This window comes from Pimephales promelas, chromosome 19 (genome assembly GCF_988280905.1).
Source record: "Pimephales promelas chromosome 19, fPimPro1.hap1.1, whole genome shotgun sequence".
Taxonomy (NCBI): Eukaryota; Metazoa; Chordata; class Actinopteri; order Cypriniformes; family Leuciscidae; genus Pimephales; species Pimephales promelas.
Window position 1 is genome coordinate 12,390,088 of NC_142787.1, and position 25,684 is coordinate 12,415,771.

Consider the following 25,684-nt stretch of genomic DNA (forward strand, 5'->3'; position numbering starts at 1 on the left):
ATTCATTTGTTATGGGAATGTGTGTATTGCAAAATCTTTTGGGTTAACTCTCCAAATTTTATTAAAAGGTATCTTTCTTTAGATTTCTGTATAAGCCAAAAAATATGTTTTTTGGTGACTCTCTATGAAATTAGACCCCTCTCATTTTAAATTTGTCCTTAATTTGCTACTTTTTCTTGCCAAATTTTATATTCAGAAGTGTAAATTTTCAAAGAAAACTCCTATATTTTTTAGAAAGATATTAACTCTGAAATGGTGTCAATCATTTAAGCTTGTTTAATGTTAGCCCTATTTATGTTTGTGGAATGTATTGTTGTAATGTATATTTCTGTCTTGATTTGTTTTTGTTATTACTGCATAAATAATAAAAAAATAATAATAAAAAATACTTTTTTGTACCTTTGTGTACATGAGCTTATGAAACTCATATCAGTGTGAAGAGTCGTGCTTCACTGACATCACAAAAGGGAAGAAAAGACGAGCTCAACTTCCGTTTCCTTTCTAATTTAATTTTATGTTGAAATGCACGTCACAGAAATAACACCCATATGAATTTTGTTGCTAGTATTGAGTTGTTATATAAGTATCATTGAGATATTATTTTATAGTTTTCAAAAACATTTTAAATTTGAATTTATTGGCCTAGCAGATGGCCTAGTAGTCAGAGAGTTTGAGGTAAAACCAGTCTGAGTTTTTCTGGTATCAAAATAGAAAGCCAGGAAGAGGAGGAGAAGATCTGTGAGCGTTCGAGAAGGCCTGCGGCTGCAGTATATTAGTTCTCGAGGCAGGAGCCACCCTGAGCGGGGAGCTGGAGTCGGGAGCCAGCCCAGCTCATGAAAGGGATGTGGTTTGGATTCAGGGGGGCCAAGAGACCCAAACTCTCCATCTGAGCGCAGATGTGCTGGCCTGGCTCTCCCCTCTGCTGACTGCTTTGTTTCATGGGCAAAGACAAAAGCATCTCCCCTGAAACATTTATAGGCCTGCCGAATTATATTAGGGCTGACTGGATATAAAAAGCTGCAAGAGGGGCCTTTATCTGATGGTGTGCTACTATACCATGGCATACTCTTCTTCGGTTTCGACATATACCTATTATTTCATCCTTTCAAACCCAACAATCTGCTTTTTTAAATGTTTCGTTTTAAATGTGTTCTCTTTCAAACATGTTCATCGATTTATGTTTTGTACAATGACATTTTTAATGTGACTGGATCGTCTAAATACTTTTTGGAGACAATGTTGATTTTGAGCGACATCTTGTGGATTTTGTTTGAACTTCCGCATTCTTCGCTTGTTCAAGTACATGTACTTTCTATCAGCCACCACTAGATGGAGACGTATCATAGCAAATGCGAAAAGTAAAAAATTTGCAGTCAGTTTTTTGTGTCCACGCAGGTTTCCGTAGTGTAGTGGTTATCACGTTCGCCTCACACGCGAAAGGTCCCCGGTTCGAAACCGGGCGGAAACAAATGTTATTTTTTTCTGCCCGTGCTTCTCAGAAAACGGACAACTCGGAAATAGGAGTTGACAAAAAAGCGAAATCACCAGTTCTGAATGTATTTTAGTAGTAGAAGAGGATGTACATTGTTTTTGATGATTATGACCCCAGTCAACTATACAATATATTATATACAGTCTTTGTACATATAGAAATTTGTTTGTATATTATTATTGTTATTTATTATAATGTTTTGTTTAATTGTATTATAATATAAATTTGTTATCAAATTATTGCTATTATTTATAAAAAAAAACGGCGATTCCAAATTTGATGTTTATGGTATGGTTGCGAATAATGTTGTAAAATGAATCTTTTATTTTTATTATTTTACTTAAATAATAAAATAAGAATAAAAACAACTTCAATGTGCTGCATTCGCACTACAACTCCTACAAGGCACTGCGTCGTCTCTGCTCAGGCATGAATATGTACTTCCGGCGTGGAGCCTGTCCTTTTCCTGTGCTGTTAACTTGAGTGAAGCGGCGTTTCAGTCCGTCCAACTCAATCTACAGCCATCGACCGGTACCGAGCGCCGAGATGACCGAGCAGATGACCGTGAGAGGGACCCTGAAGGGCCACAACGGCTGGGTGACCCAGATCGCCACGACCCCGCAGTTTCCAGACATGATTCTGTCCGCGTCCCGAGGTGACAGATACACACAGTTTACCGCTCAACCACAGCTGTCTGACGGCAGTTAGCGCGAATAACAAGTGTACAAGTGGTACTATACAACCCGATGATAATACCATGGGCGTATACATATACATATAACGTTATATACATATATATATAGTGCTGCTGAATGATTACAATGTTCATTTACCATGGTGTGTGTTCAAAACATGGTATTACAACGAAACCATGACTCTGGTGGTAGTACCATAGTACTTTTCAGGAAAAGGAAAAGTTGCAAAGTTCTACCTTTCTTACAGAAAAGTAACTTTACTGTGCTGGTACAGTGATGGATAATAGCATGGTATTGTCATTGTACACAAAAGTTGTTTTTATCAAATGTGTTTACTGTTAGTTGCTTGTAGTTATGCATATTTTACTGTTATTATATGATGTGTAAAAAAAAAGTTTAGCCAACATTAAATGACAGTTCTGCCCTAAATGTGAATAAGTGTTCATATGGCATTAACCTATTTAATAATTGCATTCAAATGCATGATATCTGCCATTAGTTCTAGTTGGGTTTATTGTTAATGAAAATGCGGTTAATGATGCGTTTTGATTTTTGTTGAACTGAAATACTGTTTGACTTCTAGTCGTTCTAATATCTTGATGTTTGTTCCTCTAGATAAGACCGTCATCATGTGGAAACTCACCCGTGATGAGACCAACTACGGTATTCCTCAGCGAGCCCTGCGCGGACACTCACACTTCGTGAGCGATGTGGTCATCTCATCAGATGGTCAGTTTGCGCTGTCCGGCTCTTGGGACGGGACGCTGCGTCTGTGGGACCTCACCACGTGAGTACGAGGGTGTCGAGATTTATCGGCTGATAAAAGCTAAAAACAGCTGATGATCAGGGCAGATTATATCCTGTCAATCAAAAGTGGGCATAAAAACGTGTCGCTGTGTGTGAATAAAATCTCTCATGTGTTGAATTTTGGGCAGGATAACTGTACAATAATGCATTAAAGGTCCTTCGTTGGCTCTGAGTTGTCAAAACACTTTCAAAATGCTTGGCACGGATACGGAAAACGCAGGAAATCGAACCCGCTCGGAATTATTTTATGGCGAACGAAAGTTTCAAAGGCGGTGTGGGTCCCACTTTATATTAAGTGGCTTTAAGTACTATGTACTTACATTGAACAATAAGTACAATGTATTATTGTGTTCCTGTTGTATTGTAAAACACTATTGCTGCTATTGAGGTGTGATACGGGTAAGGTTAGGGACAGGTGTGGTGGTATGGGTAGGTTTAAGGGTAGGTTAAGGTGTGAGGGGAGGGTCAACTGTGTAATTATAAATGTAATTACATAAATTAATTACAGCTGCAATTACATGCTGGAATTTTAAAATGTAAGTACAATGTAAAAACATGTATGTACACAATAAGTCCATTGTATCAAATTATTAATTTCAATGTAAGTACATAGTACTTAAAGCCACTTAATATAAAGTGGGACCATGGTGGTCAAATGTGATTTTTCATTTATTATGCAAGGACCTTAATAACAGTGATATCATACTTACTTTTACACACACACAGACTGGAGTTATCAAAATTGACTTATGTTTGATTGTTGGTCCTGTTTATTTTGTATTCGTCACATTTATATAGTGTCTCTTTTGGACCCTGTGAATCACTGATAGTTCAAGTTAGGGTTGCCAAGTCTGCGTTTTTTCCCATCAAATAATCTCAAAGGGGTGGTAAAGTATAATTTCACTTTTTTAGCTTTAGTTAGTGTGTAATGTTGCTGTTTGAGCATAAACAACATTATCAAAGTTACAACGCTCAAGCAAAGGAAGATATTTGCTTTTAAAGAAAAGGACTACAACAAACGGCTGGTAGGGACTACACAACATTCCTCCAGGGTTAGTGACATCGGCAAACCCCAAAATGTACATAAACCCCGCCCCCCTCCATGTTGAGAAGAGGAAGGGTGGTTGTATAAGAGTACATTTGTGAGTCAGCTCAAACTTTAGCATCCATTTTTTCACATGCAATAGAAAGTCACTCTGTGTGCATCTCACAACAGTTCCTATACGTGCGATTTATAGATTATCATGACAGAATATGCTAATTGAAGATAGTTAACTCCACATCAGCAACATAAGTCCATCAGCTAACCATTTAGAGACGTCCTGTTGCGTTCTACATGTCACTTCTTTTTGAGTCTCTCCATCTTTGACTGACTCCGTTTTAACATTAAAGGGAGAACAGTTTCTGTAATTTAAGTGTGTTTTCGTGAGGGAATCGCAGCTGCTAACACGCGTGAGCTCTTGAAACCCCGCCCTCTGCAGCAGCTCATTTACATTTAAAGGGCCAGGCACAAAACGGTGCATTTTTGCAGACCCTCAAAAAGTGACAACTTTAACATGCTATATAAAAATATCTGGGGGTATTTTCTGCTAAAACTTCACACACACACACACACACACTCTGGGACATCAGAGACTTATTTTACATCTAGTGAAAATGGCGTTTTTCCACCCCTTCAAAGAGTTTGTGCCTTGTTTCTTCTGATATGAAACAAAAAGTCTCAGCTTTCAAGCTCTGTCCATTTTATTTTGAAGTTAAAAAAAAAAATGTCGTTTTGATGGATCCTCAACTAAATCTGTCTTTAGCCAGATGGAACTGGATTCAATATTTTGAATTTTCTGATCCAGTCTGACTTATGACCCGTAATACTGCCCATAATTCCTCCATTCTGTCTCCTGATGGATTTGGGTTTCTTGCCACTGTCCCCTCTGGCTTGCTCTGTTGAGGACACTTTATATTCAACAATATTTTTGAGACTGTCTGCATCTACTAACGCTCGTATTTGAGGCATAGATGTATGAATGCCCAGAGCCGTATTATTGGGTGCTACGAATGTCTATCAAATGCGCCTGTACTTAGCTCATAGCCAATCGGTTCAATGATACCAGATGACGAATATAGAGCGACAGAAAATTAGATGAGGAAGAAGACGATGGGTCAGGGATTTAAAAGATTTAAGTATACACAAAGGCTGTATCAAAAGGTAACTTCGCGTCCGCTGCCAAGATGGGTCCATGGATATAAACAAACTGCTTCGGTGTGTCGCTTATATGTCGTCATCGTCTTGCTGCCCTCCCCGTTCTGTGATTGGTTCCCTATCTCAGATGAAAATTTGGTTCATGGTGTCCAGGCTGCCTAGCAGCGTGAATAAAATCGGCAGCATGGGGAAACCCAGGCTATTGTTTGTGACCTTTTGCTCTTCAAATGTTGTTTTAGTGGAACCACGACCCGTCGTTTTGTGGGCCACACCAAAGATGTGCTGAGCGTGGCGTTCTCCGCTGATAACCGTCAGATCGTGTCCGGCTCTCGGGACAAGACCATCAAGCTGTGGAACACCCTGGGCGTCTGCAAGTACACCATCCAGGTGAGATAAACGTGGGTTTGTCAGAGTGTTGGTCTGGGTTAGCAGTGTAATCTCAGCCTGATCAGTGACTTGCCCCTATAAAGCCTTCCGCATCATATTTCAAATGCAATTTTTATAAGGGCTATGAATGATGCATGATCAAACCTGTTGCACACAATCTACTGCATGCCTTCTGTCGTTTGGTTGATAGTTAAAAAAAAAGTGTAATTGTACAATTAATGTAACTGTAAAAATGTCCACCTTCAGCTCATGGTTCGCCTGTCTTTTTGCTGTGAACATAAACATAACTTTTATATAGTAATATTTCTAGATGAACACGCAATATAGGTTTACTTGATTATCCATATATGAAGAGTTCAGATGCAAAAGCCTCTAAATGCCATTTGAAATTTTCTTCTAGAATGATCATTTTTATCAAACTTGTATATTTAAGTTCAGTAATTTCACTTAAATGGCAATGATAATTACCTATTAATTGTTATTTAAGTGAAATTACTGAACTTAAATATACAAGTTTGACAAAAATCATCATTAAAGAAGAAAATTTCAAATGGCATTTAGAGGCTTTTGCATCTGAACTCTTCATATCCATTTTTAAAAATAATTGAGTGTCCTAACTACACGCGACACGATAAAATTCCAGCTACAGCTGTCCACACTAGACGCGACGCGACTGTGAGACGCCACACATTCAGAACAGCGTGTGGGCGGAGTCTCTCTGTGAAAGCACACTGTTGGCCCGCACTCGCATTGGAAATGGGTAAGGACATAATCAAATCAAGAAATAACATTATTAAAAATCTAAACATTAAAAAAATATACTCATTGACTAATTTTGTTACAAAGTACAGTTGTATGTTTGCATAGAATTCATTTTGAACGCTATATTACATGCTTTCAAAATCTGAGGTAAATTATCCGTTATCGCTTTTGGCACAGTGACCTATTTTTAACTAGAAATAAATAATGTGTACTCATAACCAGTGTAATTTCATCATTCTGTCAGCCGCGACGTTGCAGAAATAGGAACCGTTTCTAAATTAGAAACTTTGCGTGTCGCCGTCGCGTCTGGTTAGGACAAAAACTGGAAAAGATACCTTTTATCACGTGTCGCGGCGTCGCGTGTAGTTAGGACACGGTGTCAAATATGATCATCATCAGGCTTTTGTTTATTTCTTCTCTCAATCATCATTGTAATATATTGGATTATATGATTTAAAACTACAAAGCTTTGATCATAATACTAAACATTTAATATCTTATTAAGACTTACTGCCAGATGTAGACCGAGTAATAACTGATATTTTTACTAGAGATGCACCGATTACAATTTTCTTGACCGATTTTCATTGAGTTTGACGTGCCGGTACAGATTTTATTTTTTTCTAATCACTTTTTTATCTTCAATAACACAAATATTTATTTTTTATATTTTTGTTATTCATAAAACACCTTATACATTTATAGATTTATAAAAACTTGCGGTGGCCTCATCGACCCCTGTTTTAGCCCCGCCCAAAAAATCCAGAAAATAGCAATGGTGAAAAACTGTTTAACTGCACATTTCAGTACTTCATTGCCTTTACAGGGACTTTAAAGGGTTAGTTCACCCAAAAATGAAAATTAAGTCATTAATTACTCACCCCCATGCTGTACCAACCCCGTAAGACCTTCGTTCGTCTTCGGAACACAAATGAAGATATTTTTGATTAAATTTGAGAGCTGTATAACTACCACATAGGCTCCTAAGGGACTGCCTCTTGACGGCCCAGAAAGTCAATGAAGAAAATGTTTAAATATTCCAAGTGACTACCGTGGCTCAACTATATGTTTATCAAGCGACGAGAATACTTTTTGTGCGAAAAAACAAACTAAAATAACGAGTTTATTCGACTATTCCTTTTCTTCCTTGGAAATCTAAGGAAGTCTCGTTTCTGGCCTACAAGGAAGAAAAGAAATAGTCGAATAAACTCATTATTTTTTGTTTGTTTTTTCGCACAAAAAGTATTCTCGTCGCTTGATAAACATATAGTTGAGCCACGGTAGTCACTTGGAATATTTAAACATTTTCTTCATTGACTTTCTGGGCCGTCAAGAGGCAGTCCCTCAGGGGCCAATGTGGTAGTTATACAGCTCTCAAATTTAATCAAAAATATCTTCATTTGTGTTCCGAAGACGAACGAAGGTCTTACGGGGTTGGTACAGCATGGGGGTGAGTAATTAATGACTTAATTTTCATTTTTGGGTGAACTAACCCTTTAACATGCATGCCAAATAAAATGGCCGCCACTCGCGCTTGCGGTGTAAAACAGCCGTAATTCACAAGATTTCCTACGTGTGCGTTCCGTGTGCACAGGTGATGCTGATGTTGCGCGATGTTAAATCAATCATGCGTTGGCCGAGTGCATTTTGACCGCCATAAAATCGGCATATGTCAGACTGACTGGCCAGTCGCCGATCATGGCCAATCACTTGAAAACCATCCGGTTCCGGTAATGCGCTGATCAATCAGTGTAATTTATACGCAATCTATGTAAGTCTATTATACTCTAATAAGACTCTCAATGTTTTACATTACAAGCTATCAGACTTAGTCAGTATCTGCTCTAAACTGCATATTTTTGCTCAGTTTGAGCCTCTGAACAAAATTATACGAGCCATAAAAACAAGATTCATCAAATATGATACTCAACAAAAACTTTTTTCTTATTTTTTTCTTAAGGTATAATAAATGGCTCCATTTAAAAAAAAAAAGTCTTTTTTCCAGACTTTTATTCAGTATGCGACAGGCGTGACAGGGTTAAATCTGTTATCTGAGCTGATGTCTGATCGACCCACACTGAGATGTCTGTGTTGTTCCTCAGGACGAGAGTCACACCGAGTGGGTGTCCTGTGTCCGGTTCTCCCCGAACAGCAGTAACCCCATTATCGTCTCCTGCGGCTGGGACAAGATGGTGAAGGTGAGAACTAAGCAGTGTTCAGCTCAAGTTTGTTTAATTTAAATAGAGCTTTTCACAATCCAAATTGTTTTTAAGCAGCTTTACAGAAAAATATGGCTATAATAATTTCATCTTATATTTTTTTGCCTTTTTTTACCATCACCATGTCCCTTTGCAGTGACTTTTCACTGATAGTGTTTTGTTTGTTTCAGGTGTGGAATCTGGCCAACTGCAAGCTGAAGACCAATCACATCGGTCACACAGGATTCCTGAACACCGTCACGGTGTCCCCCGATGGTTCCCTCTGTGCATCTGGAGGAAAGGTCCGTTTCACTGTTTGTGGTCCTAATCTGAATGTAGGGCCTGTTGAACTTCATCAAAATGTACACGCAAGGGGTTTTCAAACTGAGGGACAGAGAGGGAGTATAGTGAACAGTGGTGTAATTTTTTTTTTTACAAAAATACATGTATAATAAAAAAATTCAAATAAATACATTTTTAAATGCATTTAAATAAATAAAAGGACATAATAATCTAGCATAACAGAAACCAAATATTTTCCATTTATATATATATATATATATATATATATATATATATATATATATAAATATATATTTTTTTTATGGGGTCTGTTTACTAGAGCCCTGCACGGGCTTCAAATCTAGGCCCTAGCCCGGCCCTGGACGTCCAGGCCCTAGCCCGGCCCGTGTCCGACAGCTCATCAGAATGATCAGCCCGAGTCCGACCCGAGCCCGTTATTTAAAAAAAAAAAAAAAAAAAAACACCTTACACAGCCTGCCCTGTTGCAGCAGTCATTTAAACAGATATGTTTTGTCCTCAATGGCAAAGTAGTTACCGTTTAGATTATTTTCATTTCTTTATAAAGTTAATTAAGACAAATGTTTCTTTTTATTTATTTTTTTATGACGACCAAGCACCCGACAGCGAGTTAAACATGTTTGATCCATTTATAGCCTCTCAAATCAACACTTTACTTGGCTACAATAAAATCCATAGATATAAAACAACTTAAACATATTCACACAGACAGTTAACGTTAGTTTAAACGTTTGTTAAACGTTTATTGTCATTTTTGAAAAGCTGAGGCAAACTGCTCTGCTGCTCGCAACAGCGCTCGCACAATCGAATTTACAATACAATACAATACAATACAGAGAATGCAATCTAAACAAATCAAATAAATTAGGCCCTACATTAAAAACAAACATGCAGGTTATCTTACCTCAAAAATCAAGTCTTCACTACAGAACATGGCCATTCGTATTTCCAAAAGTTTCCAACAGACTCATGAAACTAAAGTCCAATCAAACAAAAAACAACAAGACAACCTCCTAAAGAGTCTCTTACAGAGCATCGTGCAGAAAAAGCACCATCCACCGTGGAAAGTTTTAATCCAGTCGTACTTTTTTCAGCTGCGCTGAAGTCACGCTCACTACTTCTGCTGCTGGCGGGACACTTAACAGAGAACGAGCCGGTCGCACGGATCGCGTTGCCGGGAAACCTGTGTGCGCGTGTGCGTGCCGTGAGCAGACTGTCAGTCATATATGTCAGTATGATAGGTTATAAAACGTCTTTCTATGTTTGCTTTTCAATAGTCATCTTCTCATATTTTATTTTAAGTAATATATAAAATAGGCTATAAAAAAGATAAGCCTAAAACAGGCCTGAGGCCCGGCCTGCGTGTGAACTATGACGTTAAAAATGGCCCGAAGCCCGGCCCGAGGAGTGTAAATAAGTCGGGGCCCGTCGGGCTCGGGCTGAAATGCAGGCCTCTACTTTTTACATATAAAAATAAATAAATAATAAATGGATTAAAATAAAAAATGTAATCTAGCATAACGTAAATGAAATATCAAAATAATATTTTACTCATTTATAATATAGCCTAGATGTTTTTTCTTTACAGTATAAATTGGGTCCATTTATGAAACTATATAGCTGCCTTTAGAAATGTTGGATTGGGGTCCAATTTTAAGTATGAGGATGGTCTTTTAAAGACATAACACTGCCAACTAACATTGAAGCTTAACCTGTGAGGCTAATGATTGATTTTCACTTTGATTTTCCAGGGCTTTGATTTTCCTGTGCCCTCATTATGCTGATGAGTTTATAAATGATGTGGGGGTTTGACGTTCCCTGTGTCTCTGTTTTCAGGATGGACAGGCCATGCTTTGGGATCTAAACGAAGGCAAGCATCTCTACACGCTGGACGGTGGTGACGTGATCAACGCTCTCTGCTTCAGTCCCAACAGATACTGGCTGTGTGCTGCCACTGGGCCGAGCATCAAGATCTGGGTACGATCAGCTTTCTGTCCTTTTTACATCAAAACATGTTTTTGGCTGGATTGGGTCAGCAGTCTCTGCTTCAGATATGCATGTAGTTTGTGAACTTTGTGATGCTGAACGGTCAATCAGTATTTGGCATTTTTATATTGGCTTTAGAGGTCCCATTCGTTGAAAAACACATAATGGTCGACTGGTGCTTTGGATTGGTGATTTCAATTCATCAACATTGAAAATCATTGGAATATGTTAAATTTAAAATTGATGAAGAATTGCATTAGTAAATGGTATTGGTAAGTTCAATTCAATTTAGTGAATGAGTTGAATTGTCCATTTCATTTGTGTCAGCACTTAATAAAGTCCCCCTGCAGTAAATAATTGTATCAGGTAACGGCAAATCAGTTAAAATCGTCCATTTCATATATTGACTTTTATTTATCGATTAATTTGTGTGTCCACTGAAAATCAACTCTGGAAGGCATTGCAATATGTTACAATTAAAAAAAGACAGTTTGTCAAGTTCAATTAATTTTGGTTGATTTGTTCACACTGTCAATTTTAATAAAATGTACTCTTGTTAAATGATTAAAGGGTTAGTTCACCCAAAAATGAAAATTCTGTCAGTATTTACTCGCCCTCATGTTGTTCCAAACCTCTGTGTTTATTTGTTCTGCTGAACACAAAGGAAGATATTTGGAAGAATTTTTTAATCAAACAGATCTCATTCCCCATTGACTACCATAGTAGGAAAAAATACATAAATACTGACAGAATTTTCATTTTTGGGTGAACTAACCCTTTAATTTTCCACCTCTTAAAGTTAGTCATATAACATATATATAAACCTTATATAAAAATATTAAATATCAGACACTAATAGGCATTTAGCATAAAACTGTGCGGAAACACTGATTTTAAAATACATTTTTATTTGCAATAAGCATTTTGTATCTACTTGAATGAATGTGAAGATTAATCTTTGGCTTTCAAATCTTTGGCTCTCTCTCTCTACAGGATTTGGAGGGAAAGATCATTGTGGATGAACTCAGACAGGAAGTCATCACCACTAACAGCAAGGCTGAGCCGCCCCAGTGCACATCTTTGGCCTGGTCTGCTGATGGACAGGTAAGAGTTTCCCACAGGCCCTTTCACACAGGACGTGAAGCGATTGATAGCCTTCAGCTAATTCACACCTGCGCGATAGGTGGCGCTGACCGAGAATACATATTTCCTCATGTGTTTGTCTCGTAGAATTTCTTTGTACATTGCACAACAAACAACAGAAAATAAAGACAAATCAAGTTTGGTAAAACACAGAAACCACCATTGCGTGCGTGTAATAACTTCAGACTGCGATGTGATTCATTTGATTTAAATAATGAGCAGACATGTTTTATAGCAAACTGAACGCTACATCATCTTAGCATTTCTCATTCTTAATTGTTATAAAAATACCTTGAGCTGCATGAAAAACACGTACATAATGTTTATTTGGATTCATGTTTCATCTATAGAAACGTTGATCTCAGTTGTTTGTGTGTGGAACGAGGGAATTAACACAACGTCGCCCTTCGGAATTAAAGGCAGGAGTTATGATTGATCACATAATATGACTGACAGCTCTAGAGCGAATGAGTCAGAGAGCGCATGACACACAGGGAAGAAAACGGCGCTCCGTATGCAGTTTCAAGCTCTACATATCGCATAATTTAGTGGAAAATAAATAGAAAAAATATCGGTATAGACCATTTCACAAGATGTAAACAACACTGGTCCAGAAGCACTTCCTGTACACACATAAAAGCTGGGATAAAATACAACCAACAGAACATTTAAAACTGAATCAAAAAGTTAAACAAACATCTTTAAGATGTTTTCTTTACATGTGAAATAAAGAAAACATTTACAAACTGAAACAGGAAGTGTTTCTGGACCAGTGTTGTTTACAACTTGTCAAATGGTCTATAAGGAACATGTAAGAATAAATCTGTTCTCAGACACCAATGATAACACTTAAAATCCATTTTCTTCTCTGTTCTGAATACTTTTCTTCGGTGTTCACAGTGGTTTTCAAAACAGCGCCACCTCTCTCATTTTTGTAAACTCGGATATAATTGGACCGTTAGTTTCAGCGCTGCCTGAGAAGGGAAAACATCTTGCTTTGTCTCGCTGCGACTGATGACGCCCGGTGTGAACGGCTCCATCGGGATCCATTGTTTCAATTCAAGAGTGTCATCCCCACGTACATTCGCGCGGTTTATTCGCACTATGTGTGAAAATCCCTTTGTTGTGTGTGATGAGGTTACTTTGCAGATAATCAGCATCGGTTCGGATGGTGGATCTCTGGGTGATTTGTGGCATTGAGTATGAGTGCAGTGGATAAACCTAAATATAAACCCGTGGACAAACAAAAAGGTTTCATTAATTACATTTTTTTTTTTCCTCAGACTCTCTTTGCTGGATACACAGACAACCTGATCAGAGTTTGGCAGGTGACCGTCGGAACCCGATAAAGATGTCAATTCCAAGAGCAGAATACAACGTGGAAAACTTTGATAACAAATAAATGATGAAATGATGAAAGGGACCCTGTTCTTGTTTTTCTTTTGTGCTAATACCGGCAGTTTGTTGTACTAAATGAGTGCAATTCAGCTGTTCTCTTTGTTATAATAAACAACATTATATTACTCATGATTTCATGCCATATTGATCTACTTGATGAGGCTGTTTTATGAGGGACTTTTTGTTGAACAGTTTAATTGGGTAAAAAGGAAAGGCTGGATTCTGTTAATACTTCAGCAACTATAGGATGCATCTTGTTTATGTTTGAATGAGCAAAGCATTGACAAATTCAGATACTTTCTGTCTGATTGTTTCTTGCATAAATTGTTGCTGATTTTTCTGAGTTAAAGATCTAAGTGTTTTTGTTCAGTGCTATAAAATCACACCATGACACACTTTAGGTCTGGGAGTTTCTTTTACCCTCACTTTTCTTTGTTTTTATTTGGGAAGCTGAATACAGCTTATAAGCAACATCAATTTAAAGTCTGATCAAATTAAAGCACACATATGCAACATGTAGTGACTGTGGCAAAAGAAAATACATTTATAACACGCAAAGGATGTCTATAGAAAATGTATGCTTTAAGGATATGTTATAACGATAGTAATAGTGACATACTGAATAATACCCACAAAGCTATTGTTCAAAAAGAAACAGGGTTTACAAACCCCCCCCAAACCTTTTAACTCTTACATTGAAACTGTTCCAATATTAAAGAAAAAACTAAAACAAGAAATATCAGGGAATTTTAAATCGAGATTTTCTAGGATTGAAAGGTTCGTGAAAAAAAGCGAAAGTGAACATATTCTGCTTGTTATGCTCGGCTTTAAAATATTTAAGACTAGAAATTCGCGCAGTCCTTCATCGACGAGGAGGGGGGAAATTAATCAAATTAATTGGGAAGCCTAACCAATGTATAAAAAACCCTCATATATTATATATAGTATTGTATTGTACACGCTGGTATCCATTGTGTTTGATTGCACAACGCTCTCACTATCGTGTTTTATCGTGCACGCGCTTTGAACAACATCTCGTGCTAAAGCGTTTGAGCTGAAAAGAAGTGCGCAAGAGGAAACCATAACGGGGCGGGGCTTTTACAGTCACTGGCCAATCAAAGAACGTTATCATTGCCTGGTCACTCCCAGTCATCCAGTCACAGCTTGTTTTATTCAAACGAGCTCATCCGGTGCTATAAAACTGGCCACGAGTTGGTACTGTACGCGAGAGTCCATCTTGGAAAGCGGCTTTTCAGCGCCAATATTTTACAGTAAGCCGGTTAATTTAATTTCGCATGCTTCTCGAGTTCTGCTAAAGTATATTTAACGAGACTATACGTAAAACAGAATATTAGATGAAAAAGCTTGTTTATGCGTTCTGCGTACCTGGAAACGACTCTAGATGAGATCGTGTAGCGTTAGCTCGTTTAGCTTTGCATGCTTCTTTAGCTTTCTGCAAACGGCCTGAATGAATCTTTTGTTTTTTGTTTTGTTTTCAGAAGACAGACGCGTTTTTATACGCTTCTAACACGGTTTCGCGCCTGATTCCATTTGTTTTCTTGTGCATTTAGTAAGCTAAGACCTGAAATCGAGCTTTTGTGCGCTAAATCTAATGGCGTAGGGTTAACCGTGTTGCTCGCTACTCTATTATTCTGGCACCGTCCCTATTATTTCACACCGCGAACTAAACCTTAATCATTTGTAATCCAAAGGTGATCAAAAGAGACTAAAATGGCCGACGCAGAGCAGCAGTTTATGGAGACCTCCGAGAACGGGAACGAGGAGGATGTGAACGGAGCGGAGCTCGCGGAAGGGGCCGCGGTGGAGGATGAGGAGAACGGTGATGGAGGACAGATCGACGCCAGCAAGGGAGAGGAAGATGCTGGGTAAGAAAATTCAGTTTAATTGCGGTTTCATGCTTAATGTAGACCGTGTGTTTTAAGTCAAGTTGCTTGGCGCCATGTGTCTTTGTTAATAGAGGGGGGTGGGGTGGTTTAATGCCCGGTGTTGTGCTCATTGTTGGAGATAAGGGTTGTTTAGCAGGCTCGAAACTCACGCTGGCGGGTGGCAGCTATTATATCGGCCTGTACACTATCTAAAGTTACCGCGGTAAAATCACCAAACTGCCGTTTTAAAGGGATAGTTCACTTAAAAAGGAGTTGCTATTTTGTCGCTCAAGTTTTTCCAAACCGGTAGTCTTCTGAAGAATGTTCTAAATAGACAGACTCCTACAGCTTTTTTAACAACTTGAGACCGTGTAAATGATGGTAATATTCATTTAGGTCAACTATGCCTTTAAGTGGCATTCCTTGCTTCAAACCTTAACTATGGGAAACCCAGTTCTGCGTGGTAAAATATTTCGGCAAAGTTGTATATGGTTGCCTGGAAACGGTCCCTAATGTAGTTTGTGTGGACACTGGCATGTCCAATCAGACTTTACAATTTGGCACATGCATTCATGTATGTTAGTGCCCGCCCACTTTAAGCAGCTCTGGATATCCGGAAGCATTCCATTTTTTTCCATAGGGATTTTTACTATTCAAGAGTGAACCAAATTAACGATTAAACTGAAAATTAACAAATAATTTTTTTTTGTACAAATAGAAGTTGAGACTTGTCTGTGTTTAGATACTTGATTACATTACCCATGATTCTGCAGAGTAATATCCACCCATTAGAGTAATATAGTTTGTTTAACATTAAAAAACTGTTCAACGGTGGCATTTCAAGTACATTTTTCTTCCTGAATCTGACTTACAGTTATGGTACTCTATGATGCTATGAGCTTGCTTTTTGTTTGTGCTTTAATGCAGGGTCTAATTTAAAAAAAAAAAATTTTTCTTTATGCAGTAAAATGTTTGTTGGAGGACTCAGCTGGGACACCAGTAAGAAAGATCTGAAGGATTACTTCTCAAAGTTCGGCGAGGTGACAGACTGCACCATAAAGATGGATTCAAACACCGGCCGGTCACGAGGGTTTGGATTCATCTTGTTCAAAGAAGCAGAAAGTGTGGATAAGGTATGGATGCTTTTGCTTCACTCCCGTACAAATACTTATTGGATGGCAGATTTTTACAACGTTTTGTTTTCTTTTTAAAAGGTGCTACAGCAAAAGGAACACAGACTAGATGGCCGACAGATCGATCCCAAGAAAGCCATGGCCATGAAGAAAGAGCCGGTCAAGAAAATATTTGTTGGTGGCCTTAACCCTGAAACTGCAGAAGAGAAGATCCGTGAATACTTTGGGGCCTTTGGAGAGGTGAGTTTTTACTGAGTATAAAAAGTTTAATATTAACTTGTCTACCAGTTTTAATGTTTTATCGATTAACGCTTGCAGATGGAAAATATTGAACTTCCAACGGATCCAAAAACAAACAAAAGGAGAGGTTTCGTCTTTATCACCTTCAAGGAAGAATCTGCTGTCAAAAAGATAGTTGAGAAGAAATACCATAACGTTAGCGGAAGCAAGGTAACGAATGGAGAGGAAGACCTTGTATGTATATTTTTATTCTTTCATACTTTTGCAATAGATGCATGGTTATGGTGGGTAAATGAAGTCGATTTGTGGGTGTGCACAGTTGCTTGATTACAACTGTTGTTGGCTTATTGCATATACGTTTTATTTCGGCCTGTTGCAGTCATGGCTCTGCTCTCATCTGTTTTGTCTCTGATATCAGTGCGAGATCAAAATCGCCCAGCCCAAGGAGATCTACCAGCAGCAGCAGTACGGTGCCCGCGGAGGATTCGGAGGTGGTCGCGGCAGGGGTCGTGGGGGTAAGCGGACCCTTTTATGAGCGTTTCAGCAATGGCATCGTTATTAAAGTCCGTCTAAACTTGCAACATCTGTTTCCTCAGGCCAAAACCAGAACTGGAACCAGGGATATAACAGCTACTGGAACCAGGGCTATGGGAACCAAGGCTATGGCGGTTACGGTGGCCAGCAGGGATATGGTGGTTACGGTGGCTATGGCAGCTACGACTATTCCTCTCCATATTATGGATATGGTGGTGGTTATGACTACAGTAAGTTTGCATCTTCCAGATGCTTTTTATGATCGTTTCGTGTCTCTTCAATGTTCACTCAGTTACACATTGTTTGTTTTTTTTCCCAGGCCAAGGCAGCGCGAGTTACGGAAAGACACCGAGACGCGGCCACCAGAGTAGCTACAAACCATACTGATCACATACAGAACAGGTAGCATATGCGTTTTTATTTATTTATTTTTTTGTAAAATGTACAACCAATGACCAGGGTTCTTGCATTTGTCTGTCTTGATGTTTTCTAACCTTTATGTTGCCACTGACCACATGTGTCCATTTCTACACAGACTGACGTATTCCCAAAAACCATGAGTCTGACGGTGACGCCGACAACAGTTCACACACACATGCAGACTCTTTCCTTTAACCGGACAAGATCATGACCCATTTGTACAGAACCGATGAATAGGGGAAGCAAAGTCACACTTCCACATTTTTATTTTAATTTTATTTTCCTTTTGTCCACATTTCCAGAAATGGAAGTGTTATTTTTACTGTACTTTTTGGTACCTTTTTTGAATAATGTATTGTATGGTTGTATTTTACATGTCTACTGGATTTGCCACATGAGGTTCGGGAGCTGCCAGAGCTTTTGAAATAAAACAATTTTGAGTACATTTTTCTCAATGTTTCCAGATGCTTACTATGCTTATCCTGTTGCGTAGTGTTGGAGAGAGTCTTTTAAAAACCAGAGTCTAGTGAATGTCAGCGTTTTTGGGTAATGTCTAATAGTGACTGGAAGTTTTTCCACTTTTGTTAGCTTTGATTTTAAAACTGTTTTTGATTTGCCTTTTCAGTTATATTGCTTAAGTTTGTCAATTAGTATATTTGCCAGCGGCCATAGTCGCATTGCTCCTATAGTGTTTTTGGTAAAAATAAATGACTTGTAAGTTTTTTTGGAAGTGTTCTTGTTTACTGGATAACATTAATGTTAATTGTTTTAATCATGACTCGTGCTGTGACAATTTAACACATTTTGCTTTCAAAACCCTTAATTTGGCATTAGCCATCACTTGATCTTAAATTACACTTTTACATACATGTAAAAAAAAACAAAAAAACACTTTGCATGCATAGCAACTGCTAAACTGTATCCAACTTTTCTTCTAACAAGCATTGGGAAAGTGCAATACTTCTAATTCATTAGCCAAATAAGTATTTATTGCTGAAGGATGCCAGGCATGCCAAACCAATGGGTTTCTTATCAATACCCAATAGTGTAACTAATGCCAGTTTGTTGCAAAATGGTTTGCTTTTGCTCCACTCCAATTATTGGAAACGGCTGATGCCAAAAGCCTTGCAATTCAAGTTAAAATAAGGTGGCTAAAGCAACTAAGTATTATGGAAACTGCTTATGATTTTTTTTCTATTCATGATTTGATTTTCAGTCAGGTTGTGTTTGAAGTAGTGTACTTCTGTTCTAGCCTTATAATTGATGAATTATATACTATGTTATACAATGCAAAATCAATGCAACTTTTCTATATTCTTAGAATACTTGGTGTATTTGCTAAATCTGCAGTATGTAACAAAGCACACTGTCTTTTAGAGTAGCAGCCCACAGTGCCATTAAGTTAACTTGACCTTTCTATACTGATGGATGACAAGTAATCTTTTTGCTCCTTAATTGGATTGCAATTAGATCTTTGTACTGTCTCTTCATTTGGTGTTTGGTCAAATAAAACAATGTGTAAATATGCTGGGGATATTTTATATTGAGTTTCATTTGGTTTAATCCTAATGAAACTCAATACATAAATTACCTTTTTTTAAAAAAATCAATTTTCAATTACTTTAAGTGATTACCCGGGCCAGCAAACACGAAACCCTAACGCTCCCTTGTGGTTATTTATTTATTTTTCTTTTTAACCAAATAACGTTCTATGAATGCTCTCTTTAAGTGTTTTTTTTTTTAAATTGTTTTTATAAATGTTATGCTAAAATGTGTGTTCAGATAAATTCAAGTTATGACGCCAAGGTTAAACGTCGTTTGGAAAACATACAAATTCTTCTTTCTTCTACAGAAAGCCGCGCGCTAGTGTTGTTTAAAAATTAATGGTCATTTCGTATTTGATGACTAGTTTACAGACCTCTTTACTAAATTATAGTTTATAATTAAATGAGTAACGTTAAATAGTGTGATTTAAGATAAAGAGAAAACGAAGTTAACCTAAGAAGTTTTTGTTCACTGACCAAAAGAGAGAAAATTATGTCTGCTCATCGCGATCGAGTCTTCAAAAAACTTGGACTAGCAAACCACTCAATATGGATTAATTTTAGGATATTTTTATGAAATTTTTGAAGCGTCAAAGTGGTAGTTGCATATAACGATACAGTCAATGGAGGGAAAGAAAGCTCTCGGATTTCATCAAAAAATATATTTTCTTTTGTCTTCTGAAGAAGGTGCGGGTTTGGCACAAACCCGGGAACAACACGATTGAGGGTGAGTAAATTAAGATAGAATTAGCATTTTTGGGTGAAAATCCTTTTGATGGGGTTGCCTTTTTGCTTTAGACATGTTAATTATTCACATTTTGGTTATAAAAATATTGAAATACTATTGTTTATGACCACGTTTATTCAAACATTGCGTCGTAGGCCTTCTACACGTGGCCATCAAAGTTTTACTCTCAATCCCAAGTTCTTTTGCAAACGAATTTCAAATGCGTTTAAACCTATATCAGTTCGCCCGGAAGATCCGGTTCAAAATAACGATTTAAAGAAAGTAGCAGTAAACGTGCAGGTTGAAAGGCAAGAAGTAAACATTTGCATTACAAAATCAAAAGAATCGTCGTGGATGGAGGCCATGGCAGTTCTAGGCTTAACTCAATTTCACCAAGGAAAGATGAGGTTAATTAACTCTAAGTGCATGTTGTTAGTACTTGTACAGTTAATTAACCTCACCTTTCGTCGGTGAGATCTGGGCATGCTCCTGATGAGATGGCAGATGGTGTCCTGGAGGATCTCCTCTTAGACCTGGCTGGACAATATGTGGGGCTACTTGTTGGCACGAAGGCGTTGATTCTATTGTCATGTTCCTTAGACCTGTATTTCAATTGAGAACCTCTGGGATGTTGCAAGGAGAGCTGGACAGGGCCATGGAAGGGAAACACCCCAGCAGCTGGACCAGTATCTGCGAGGAGGAAAAGGAGGAGCACTGCTAGCCCCCGAAAATTACCTCCAGCAAGCTACTGGTGTGCATATTTCTGACCAAACTGTCAGAAACAGACTCCATGATGGTGGCATGAGGGCCTGATGTCCTCTAGTGGGACCTGTGCTCACACAGTCACAGCACCTTACAGCTTGATTGGTATAGGGAACACCAGAACTGGCAGGTCTGCCATTGGCGCCCCAACATGAGGGGGACGTCAGGGCCTTATAATGTTCCCCACAGCATCTCCAGACTTTTCACGTCTATCACGTGTGCTCGGTGTGAACCTACACTAATTCGTGAAGAGAACGGGGTGCCAATGGCAGAACTGCCAATTCTGTTGTTTGCTGATACGACCGGTCCTGCTGCTGGGTTGTTGCCCTTCCACTGCCCCTATCCAGGTCTCCTTGTGTAACTCCTCATCTCCCGCTATCTACTCTGTGCTATTTAAACTGTGCTGGGAGAAACACCAAACCTTATTGCGATGGTTTGTAGGATGTGCCATCCTGGAGGAGCTGGACTACCATGTGCAATCTGATTGGGTTTCAGCTACAAGCACCCTAACAAAACACACAACTATTGGGGCAAATCAGTCCCAAATCAAAGAGAAGGTAATTGTCCAATGGAAGACTTTTTATGCGTTTTGGCCATTCAATTACACAACAATGACATTTTGGTGGCTTGAAATGCAAACTTTTGAAAAGAGGTTTCAAAGTGAAAGTTTTTTTGATAAAGTTGTCATCTGTACTAAGAAAAAAAAACTTTTCCGTTTGTAGCACATCGTTGTTGTGTAAACGTAACCTGATTCTCAATCTCAAATGATTAATGCTTCCTAACTGGACTTCTGAGGTAGTGTAACATATGTTTAGCAAAATCAAGAGAGCTTTTTAATTACTACGGATATTTAATTGTAATTTCTCACTAGAAATGACATCAAAAGGTATAGAATGTACAGGGAGTAACAGTGGGGGTGAAAATGTGTTTGAAGATAAAAGAACTTTACTTTTGTTAATGTGTATCTCGTCCTCATTTCCTTTAGAGGGCGCTAGATATCAGTGAAAGAGGTGGCCATTTAAATAAAGGTATATAAAATGCATTAATTGGTTATGATTTTAAGACTTCATTTGGTGTAATTGTGAATGAGCCATTTTCAACTTAAACATTGAGTCATTGTCACAACTTAAGACTAAAGTAAAGATTAAATTTGAAGCAATCTAATGCAAAATATTAAGCTTATTCTGACGAAAATATTTTAATGTTGTAAGATTGTAATCAACCAATTACATTTTTTTTTATGGTGCAAACATTCAATTCAAATTAAGAGTCAGTCTGAGATGCTAATCCAAAACTGCAAACACACGATGCAAGTCATTTCAGACATTAAAAGTAATGGTGAGAATAAACTTGGTGCTCAGAGAGATTCAAATGGAAAATGGCGATCCTACTTTAAATCCTTTCATAGTGTAAGACAGCATTAGGATGTGTTTGGGAAACTGGTTCATAATGAACGCACAGTTAGAGCGTGTGGGTTTAGATTACTCACAGAGATGGTTAATTGTGCCAGAGAGGGCTGTCTGTCGGATCCTCACCACCTTGTGTCATAACAAACTACCACATGCTATGATTTCAGAGTAATTTTAGGTTGAGGTAAGTTAGCCGTTAAAGAGCTGGTGCATCATCCAGGAAGCTGGACGTTTAGGAGGGAGAACAATTCATGGTCTTCTTGAGTATGGCACTTAACGTTAAAATACTCTAAAGAGACGGTTAATGCTCTTGACCTCTGTGGATAAAAGCCTCTCTAAATGATCCAGTTCTGAAGTTCAGCGTTGGCCTTTGTCAGATTTCCAAGAAAGCAATGGGCACAAAAAGAAAAAAAGCTTCTTTTTAAATTTTTTTTTTTATTGTATTCCAGTTCTTGAATTAATTCAATTCCTTTTCCCAGGGATTAATCTAATATACAAATAACACACACATTTATAAAAATGACTTTCACTGAAATTGTTGTTGTAAAGAGCCCCTAAAGGGACATGGTGGTGGATAAAATATATTTCAATGATTTTTTGCGATCCTCAGAGAAACTTTGCGCAAAAGCATTGTAATATTTCTTTTTTTGTTCTTCACCGCGTCCCTTTAGGGGCTCTTATTACTGCGTTAAAGAGGAGTAAAGTGCATATCTCAGACATGTTCTGTGATTTTTTTGTATTGTATTTGTATTCTTTTTGTGTGTTTTTAAATCTTTAAGAAAAAGCAATATATCGTAACCAATATTAAAAACATCATCAAACAAATAGTGCAAGTAAGTTCCCACCGGTAGCCACAGAAGGGCTTCATATATACATATACAAATCTTTAAGCACCTTCATTTTACATGGCCATTGAAACATCTTTGCATTTTGCACACCAAGATAAAAACATTTTAAATGCTTTGTCAAGTGCAGAGATTTTAAATTGTCATGTCAATTGTCATCGTGAGTACTTGTACGGTGGCTCTTGGGTTGTTAGACTGGTGTTTTGTGGGTGTTTTAGACAAAAGTCCTAAAGGGGAAAATCAGTGAGTTTGTATTGGATAAAAGCTTTTTATTTCAGAAATGTTTTGAGGATTTGATGTCAGATACTGCTTCGACACACATTCTCTCTTGAAAAACACGCTCCCTCTTCAGATAAACCAGAACACGAACGTGTTAGTGTCTTACAAAACCTCTTAGTAAAATATAGCCAAGGCTTATTTAAATATGCATAAATAGCATGAAAATATGTTTGTTTCGTTTTAAACGATGCTGAATTATTCTAGCCATTCAGATATGAAAGGTTGTGGACATGTCCCCCCCATATTAGTTTCCTGTACCTCCAAGACACACGTGAAAAGAAAGACTGCTTTGCAAAAGAGGTTAAAACATTGGATTTCAAGTTTGTTCTTTAACAACACATCTTTGGATGTTTTACAATGTTCAGTATAGAAATACCTACGATAATGAACAATTCCACCATAGAACCTGAAAGCCATCTATACAAATTATCATTTTAAATGTTGCAGACAAGAGCGTTCAGTTTAATCAGGGGTTGATTGAGATGCACAATATAAATAATTTAAATCCTGAAAGTTATTATGAGAAAAATAGCTTGCATTTTTAATTTGCACGTTACTGCAGATTGGTTTGACATCTTATTTTGGCTGTAAAAAAGGTTTTATTGTTTGTGCGTGTTAAAAATTCTTTCCAATTCCTGAGACTTTTTCTGATTCATCTGTCTTTGTGGTTTCTGTTGTAATTCTAGAAATGTAACCACTTTTGTACTTTGCATAGTGGATGTACAATGTGTAGGTTTGTAATTTTTTCCTGTCTTCGGGATTTAGAGAACCATTGTCAGATAATGCAATGCAAACATCAAAGCTTGTAGCTTATTTCAGCAGGACTTATTTTTCTTTCAGCATACCTGATTGTCAATTTTTTTGCATTCAATTTTCACATACTCCATTGCACTGAACAGTCTATGAGCATATCACCATTGTTACTTAGCAAACGCTGAAGCATCAAAAACAGCTTTAACAAAAAAGCACATCCAAATCTAGTCATTTAAAAAGTTTTTAAAATCCCTGTCATCCCATTGGAAGCTGACTTATGAAACGAACGAACGAACGAATGAAAAAAAAACGTAATTCTTTTATTCTTAATATTACAGAGTCCGAACCCGAGGCTTCTCCGAAGCGAGCAGCTGTTTCAAGCTGAGCCAATCAGAGCTCAGGAATTAACGGAAAAGTCACTTTGCGGCTTCGGGAATGGGCGGGGCTCGTTCCAGTCTCACGGCCCAGGGGTCAGAGGGCGCCGTATAAAAGGGCGGGTGGGGGAGAACGTCTTCCGTGGCCATGGCGAAAGCGAACACGCCCCGCTTCCTATTCACGTCCTCTGAGATGATATTCCTGTCAGTCTGTCCACGGCTGTCGTCCACGTCCTCCATGGTTTTCCCTCCCGGAGGCTGCTGTTTCTCAGCCCGCTGAGCCAGCAAAGGGGCTTGGAGGGCGTTGGGATCCTGGGGGAAGAGGAAGTTGGTGGCCCGCCAGGCGGAGGGCTTTCGGCCCCGTCGCGGGCGCGAGACACGGCAGCTCTGGCGCTTGATGTGCCGGTGCAGGTGGTCGGAGCGCGTGAAGCTCTTGTAGCAATGCTCGCACTGGTACGGCCGAACGCCCGTGTGGATGCGCAAGTGGTTCTTCAGGTCGTAGTTGTGAACGAACTTGGAGTTGCAGTGCAGGCAGATGTAGGGCCTCTCGCCGGTGTGCTTGCGCATGTGAATCTTCAGTTTGTCTTGCCTGAAAAAGAGTAAGACTTGTAAGATGTTTTTTGTGTACGGTGTTTTTTCCCAAGGAGCACATGCAAAATCAGAAAAATTAAAAAACAAGATTAGGAGCGCATTAAAAAAAGGTGCTATGTTTTTTCTTAATAAAGGAATACAAGGAGACATTTACAAGCAGTTATTTATAGTTATTATTTGCCTAAGTTGTTAAAATAAAAAAGTACACTAGGTTTTTTAATATTTCTGTATCAAACTGTATTTAACGATAATTAGTGTTCAGATACTACAAAAAACTCTTTCCTCGCCATTGATGGAATTTTCCTCCGTGTTTTCACTGTTATACGGTATATAGGGCGCTATTACACATCTTCTGAAAGAGTGCCGAATCTCCTGAACAAATCGCAGGCGAAAAGCAGCAGAAACAAGTGATAAAAGCATTGCTTATGCATGTTGTAGTCTTTGAGAGAAAAAAAAACACACAATTTTTGTAGCTTTTTGTTCAAGATGTTGCTTTTTTATGAAATGTACCCACTTTCAAGAGTTGATAAAAAAATAAGGCAAGAAGGCACGTTTTTGTTGTTGTTTAAAAGCAGAGTTTTTTTTTTTTTAATTTGTTATCACAACATTTTTTTCTTTTGTCAAATCAACTTAAATAATTTATTTAGTTCAGATAACTTATTATTTAGAGTTTCTGATGATTAAATCAATCTCCTTCATTGTATTAACTCACTTTTTCCAGTTCAGTCAACTTAAAATTTTAAGGCAACCAGGTTACTTACTTTTTTAAGTTAAACCAACAATATTTTTTTACAGTGTATG

The 25,684-nt window shown here is 38.1% G+C and overlaps 3 protein-coding genes and 1 non-coding gene across 6 annotated transcripts in view; 3 read left to right on the plus strand and 1 right to left on the minus strand.

Annotated features, from left to right (window-relative positions):
* Window positions 1–1,395: 1,395 nt before the first annotated feature.
* On the plus strand, window positions 1,396–1,468 carry trnav-cac (transfer RNA valine (anticodon CAC)). Its single transcript has one exon. It is a non-coding gene; the product is annotated as a tRNA-Val (tRNA).
* A 469-nt stretch (window positions 1,469–1,937) lies between these two features.
* LOC120471246 (small ribosomal subunit protein RACK1) lies at window positions 1,938–13,411 on the plus strand. The gene is made up of 8 exons (XM_039661032.2): window positions 1,938–2,147; window positions 2,803–2,974; window positions 5,431–5,578; window positions 8,443–8,538; window positions 8,730–8,840; window positions 10,696–10,836; window positions 11,839–11,949; window positions 13,272–13,411. Exons 1-8 carry the CDS (start codon window positions 2,039–2,041, stop codon window positions 13,335–13,337), a joined length of 954 nt encoding a protein of 317 aa, XP_039516966.1. The 5' UTR covers window positions 1,938–2,038; the 3' UTR covers window positions 13,338–13,411.
* A 1,128-nt stretch (window positions 13,412–14,539) lies between these two features.
* On the plus strand, window positions 14,540–18,321 carry hnrnpabb (heterogeneous nuclear ribonucleoprotein A/Bb). 2 transcript variants are annotated; one of them, XM_039661033.2, is made up of 9 exons: window positions 14,540–14,657; window positions 15,099–15,272; window positions 16,237–16,405; window positions 16,487–16,645; window positions 16,724–16,879; window positions 17,064–17,160; window positions 17,242–17,409; window positions 17,499–17,581; window positions 17,715–18,321. In XM_039661033.2, exons 2-8 carry the CDS (start codon window positions 15,118–15,120, stop codon window positions 17,564–17,566), a joined length of 972 nt encoding a protein of 323 aa, XP_039516967.1. In that variant the 5' UTR covers window positions 14,540–14,657; window positions 15,099–15,117; the 3' UTR covers window positions 17,567–17,581; window positions 17,715–18,321. The 2 variants fall into 2 exon arrangements, with proteins under 2 accessions (XP_039516967.1, XP_039516968.1); XM_039661034.2 differs by having other exon boundaries at window positions 16,724–16,855.
* A 5,145-nt stretch (window positions 18,322–23,466) lies between these two features.
* zbtb7c (zinc finger and BTB domain containing 7C) overlaps window positions 23,467–25,684 on the minus strand; it is a 29,943-nt gene continuing 27,725 nt past the window's right edge. For both annotated transcript variants that reach the window (XM_039661015.2, XM_039661016.2), the window contains exon 3: window positions 23,467–24,881. In XM_039661015.2, coding sequence (XP_039516949.2) covers window positions 24,335–24,881 — 547 coding nt within the window. In that variant the 3' untranslated portion in view covers window positions 23,467–24,334. The remainder of the gene's footprint in view (window positions 24,882–25,684) is intronic.

What these genes read in the sequence shown, in the direction of transcription:
- LOC120471246 (XM_039661032.2), top strand. Translation starts at nt 2,039, where the DNA reads ATGACCGAGCAGATGACCGTGAGAGGGACCCTGAAGGGCCACAACGGC. An exon ending in TCTGCAAGTACACCATCCAG is followed by an intron (nt 5,579 to 8,442) that starts GTGAGATAAACG and finishes GTTGTTCCTCAG; the next exon opens with GACGAGAGTCACACCGAGTG. An exon ending in GGCCGAGCATCAAGATCTGG is followed by an intron (nt 10,837 to 11,838) that starts GTACGATCAGCT and finishes CTCTCTCTACAG; the next exon opens with GATTTGGAGGGAAAGATCAT.
- hnrnpabb (XM_039661033.2), top strand. Translation starts at nt 15,118, where the DNA reads ATGGCCGACGCAGAGCAGCAGTTTATGGAGACCTCCGAGAACGGGAAC. An exon ending in TCGCGGCAGGGGTCGTGGGG is followed by an intron (nt 17,161 to 17,241) that starts GTAAGCGGACCC and finishes CTGTTTCCTCAG; the next exon opens with GCCAAAACCAGAACTGGAAC. An exon ending in TGGTGGTGGTTATGACTACA is followed by an intron (nt 17,410 to 17,498) that starts GTAAGTTTGCAT and finishes TTTTTTTCCCAG; the next exon opens with GCCAAGGCAGCGCGAGTTAC.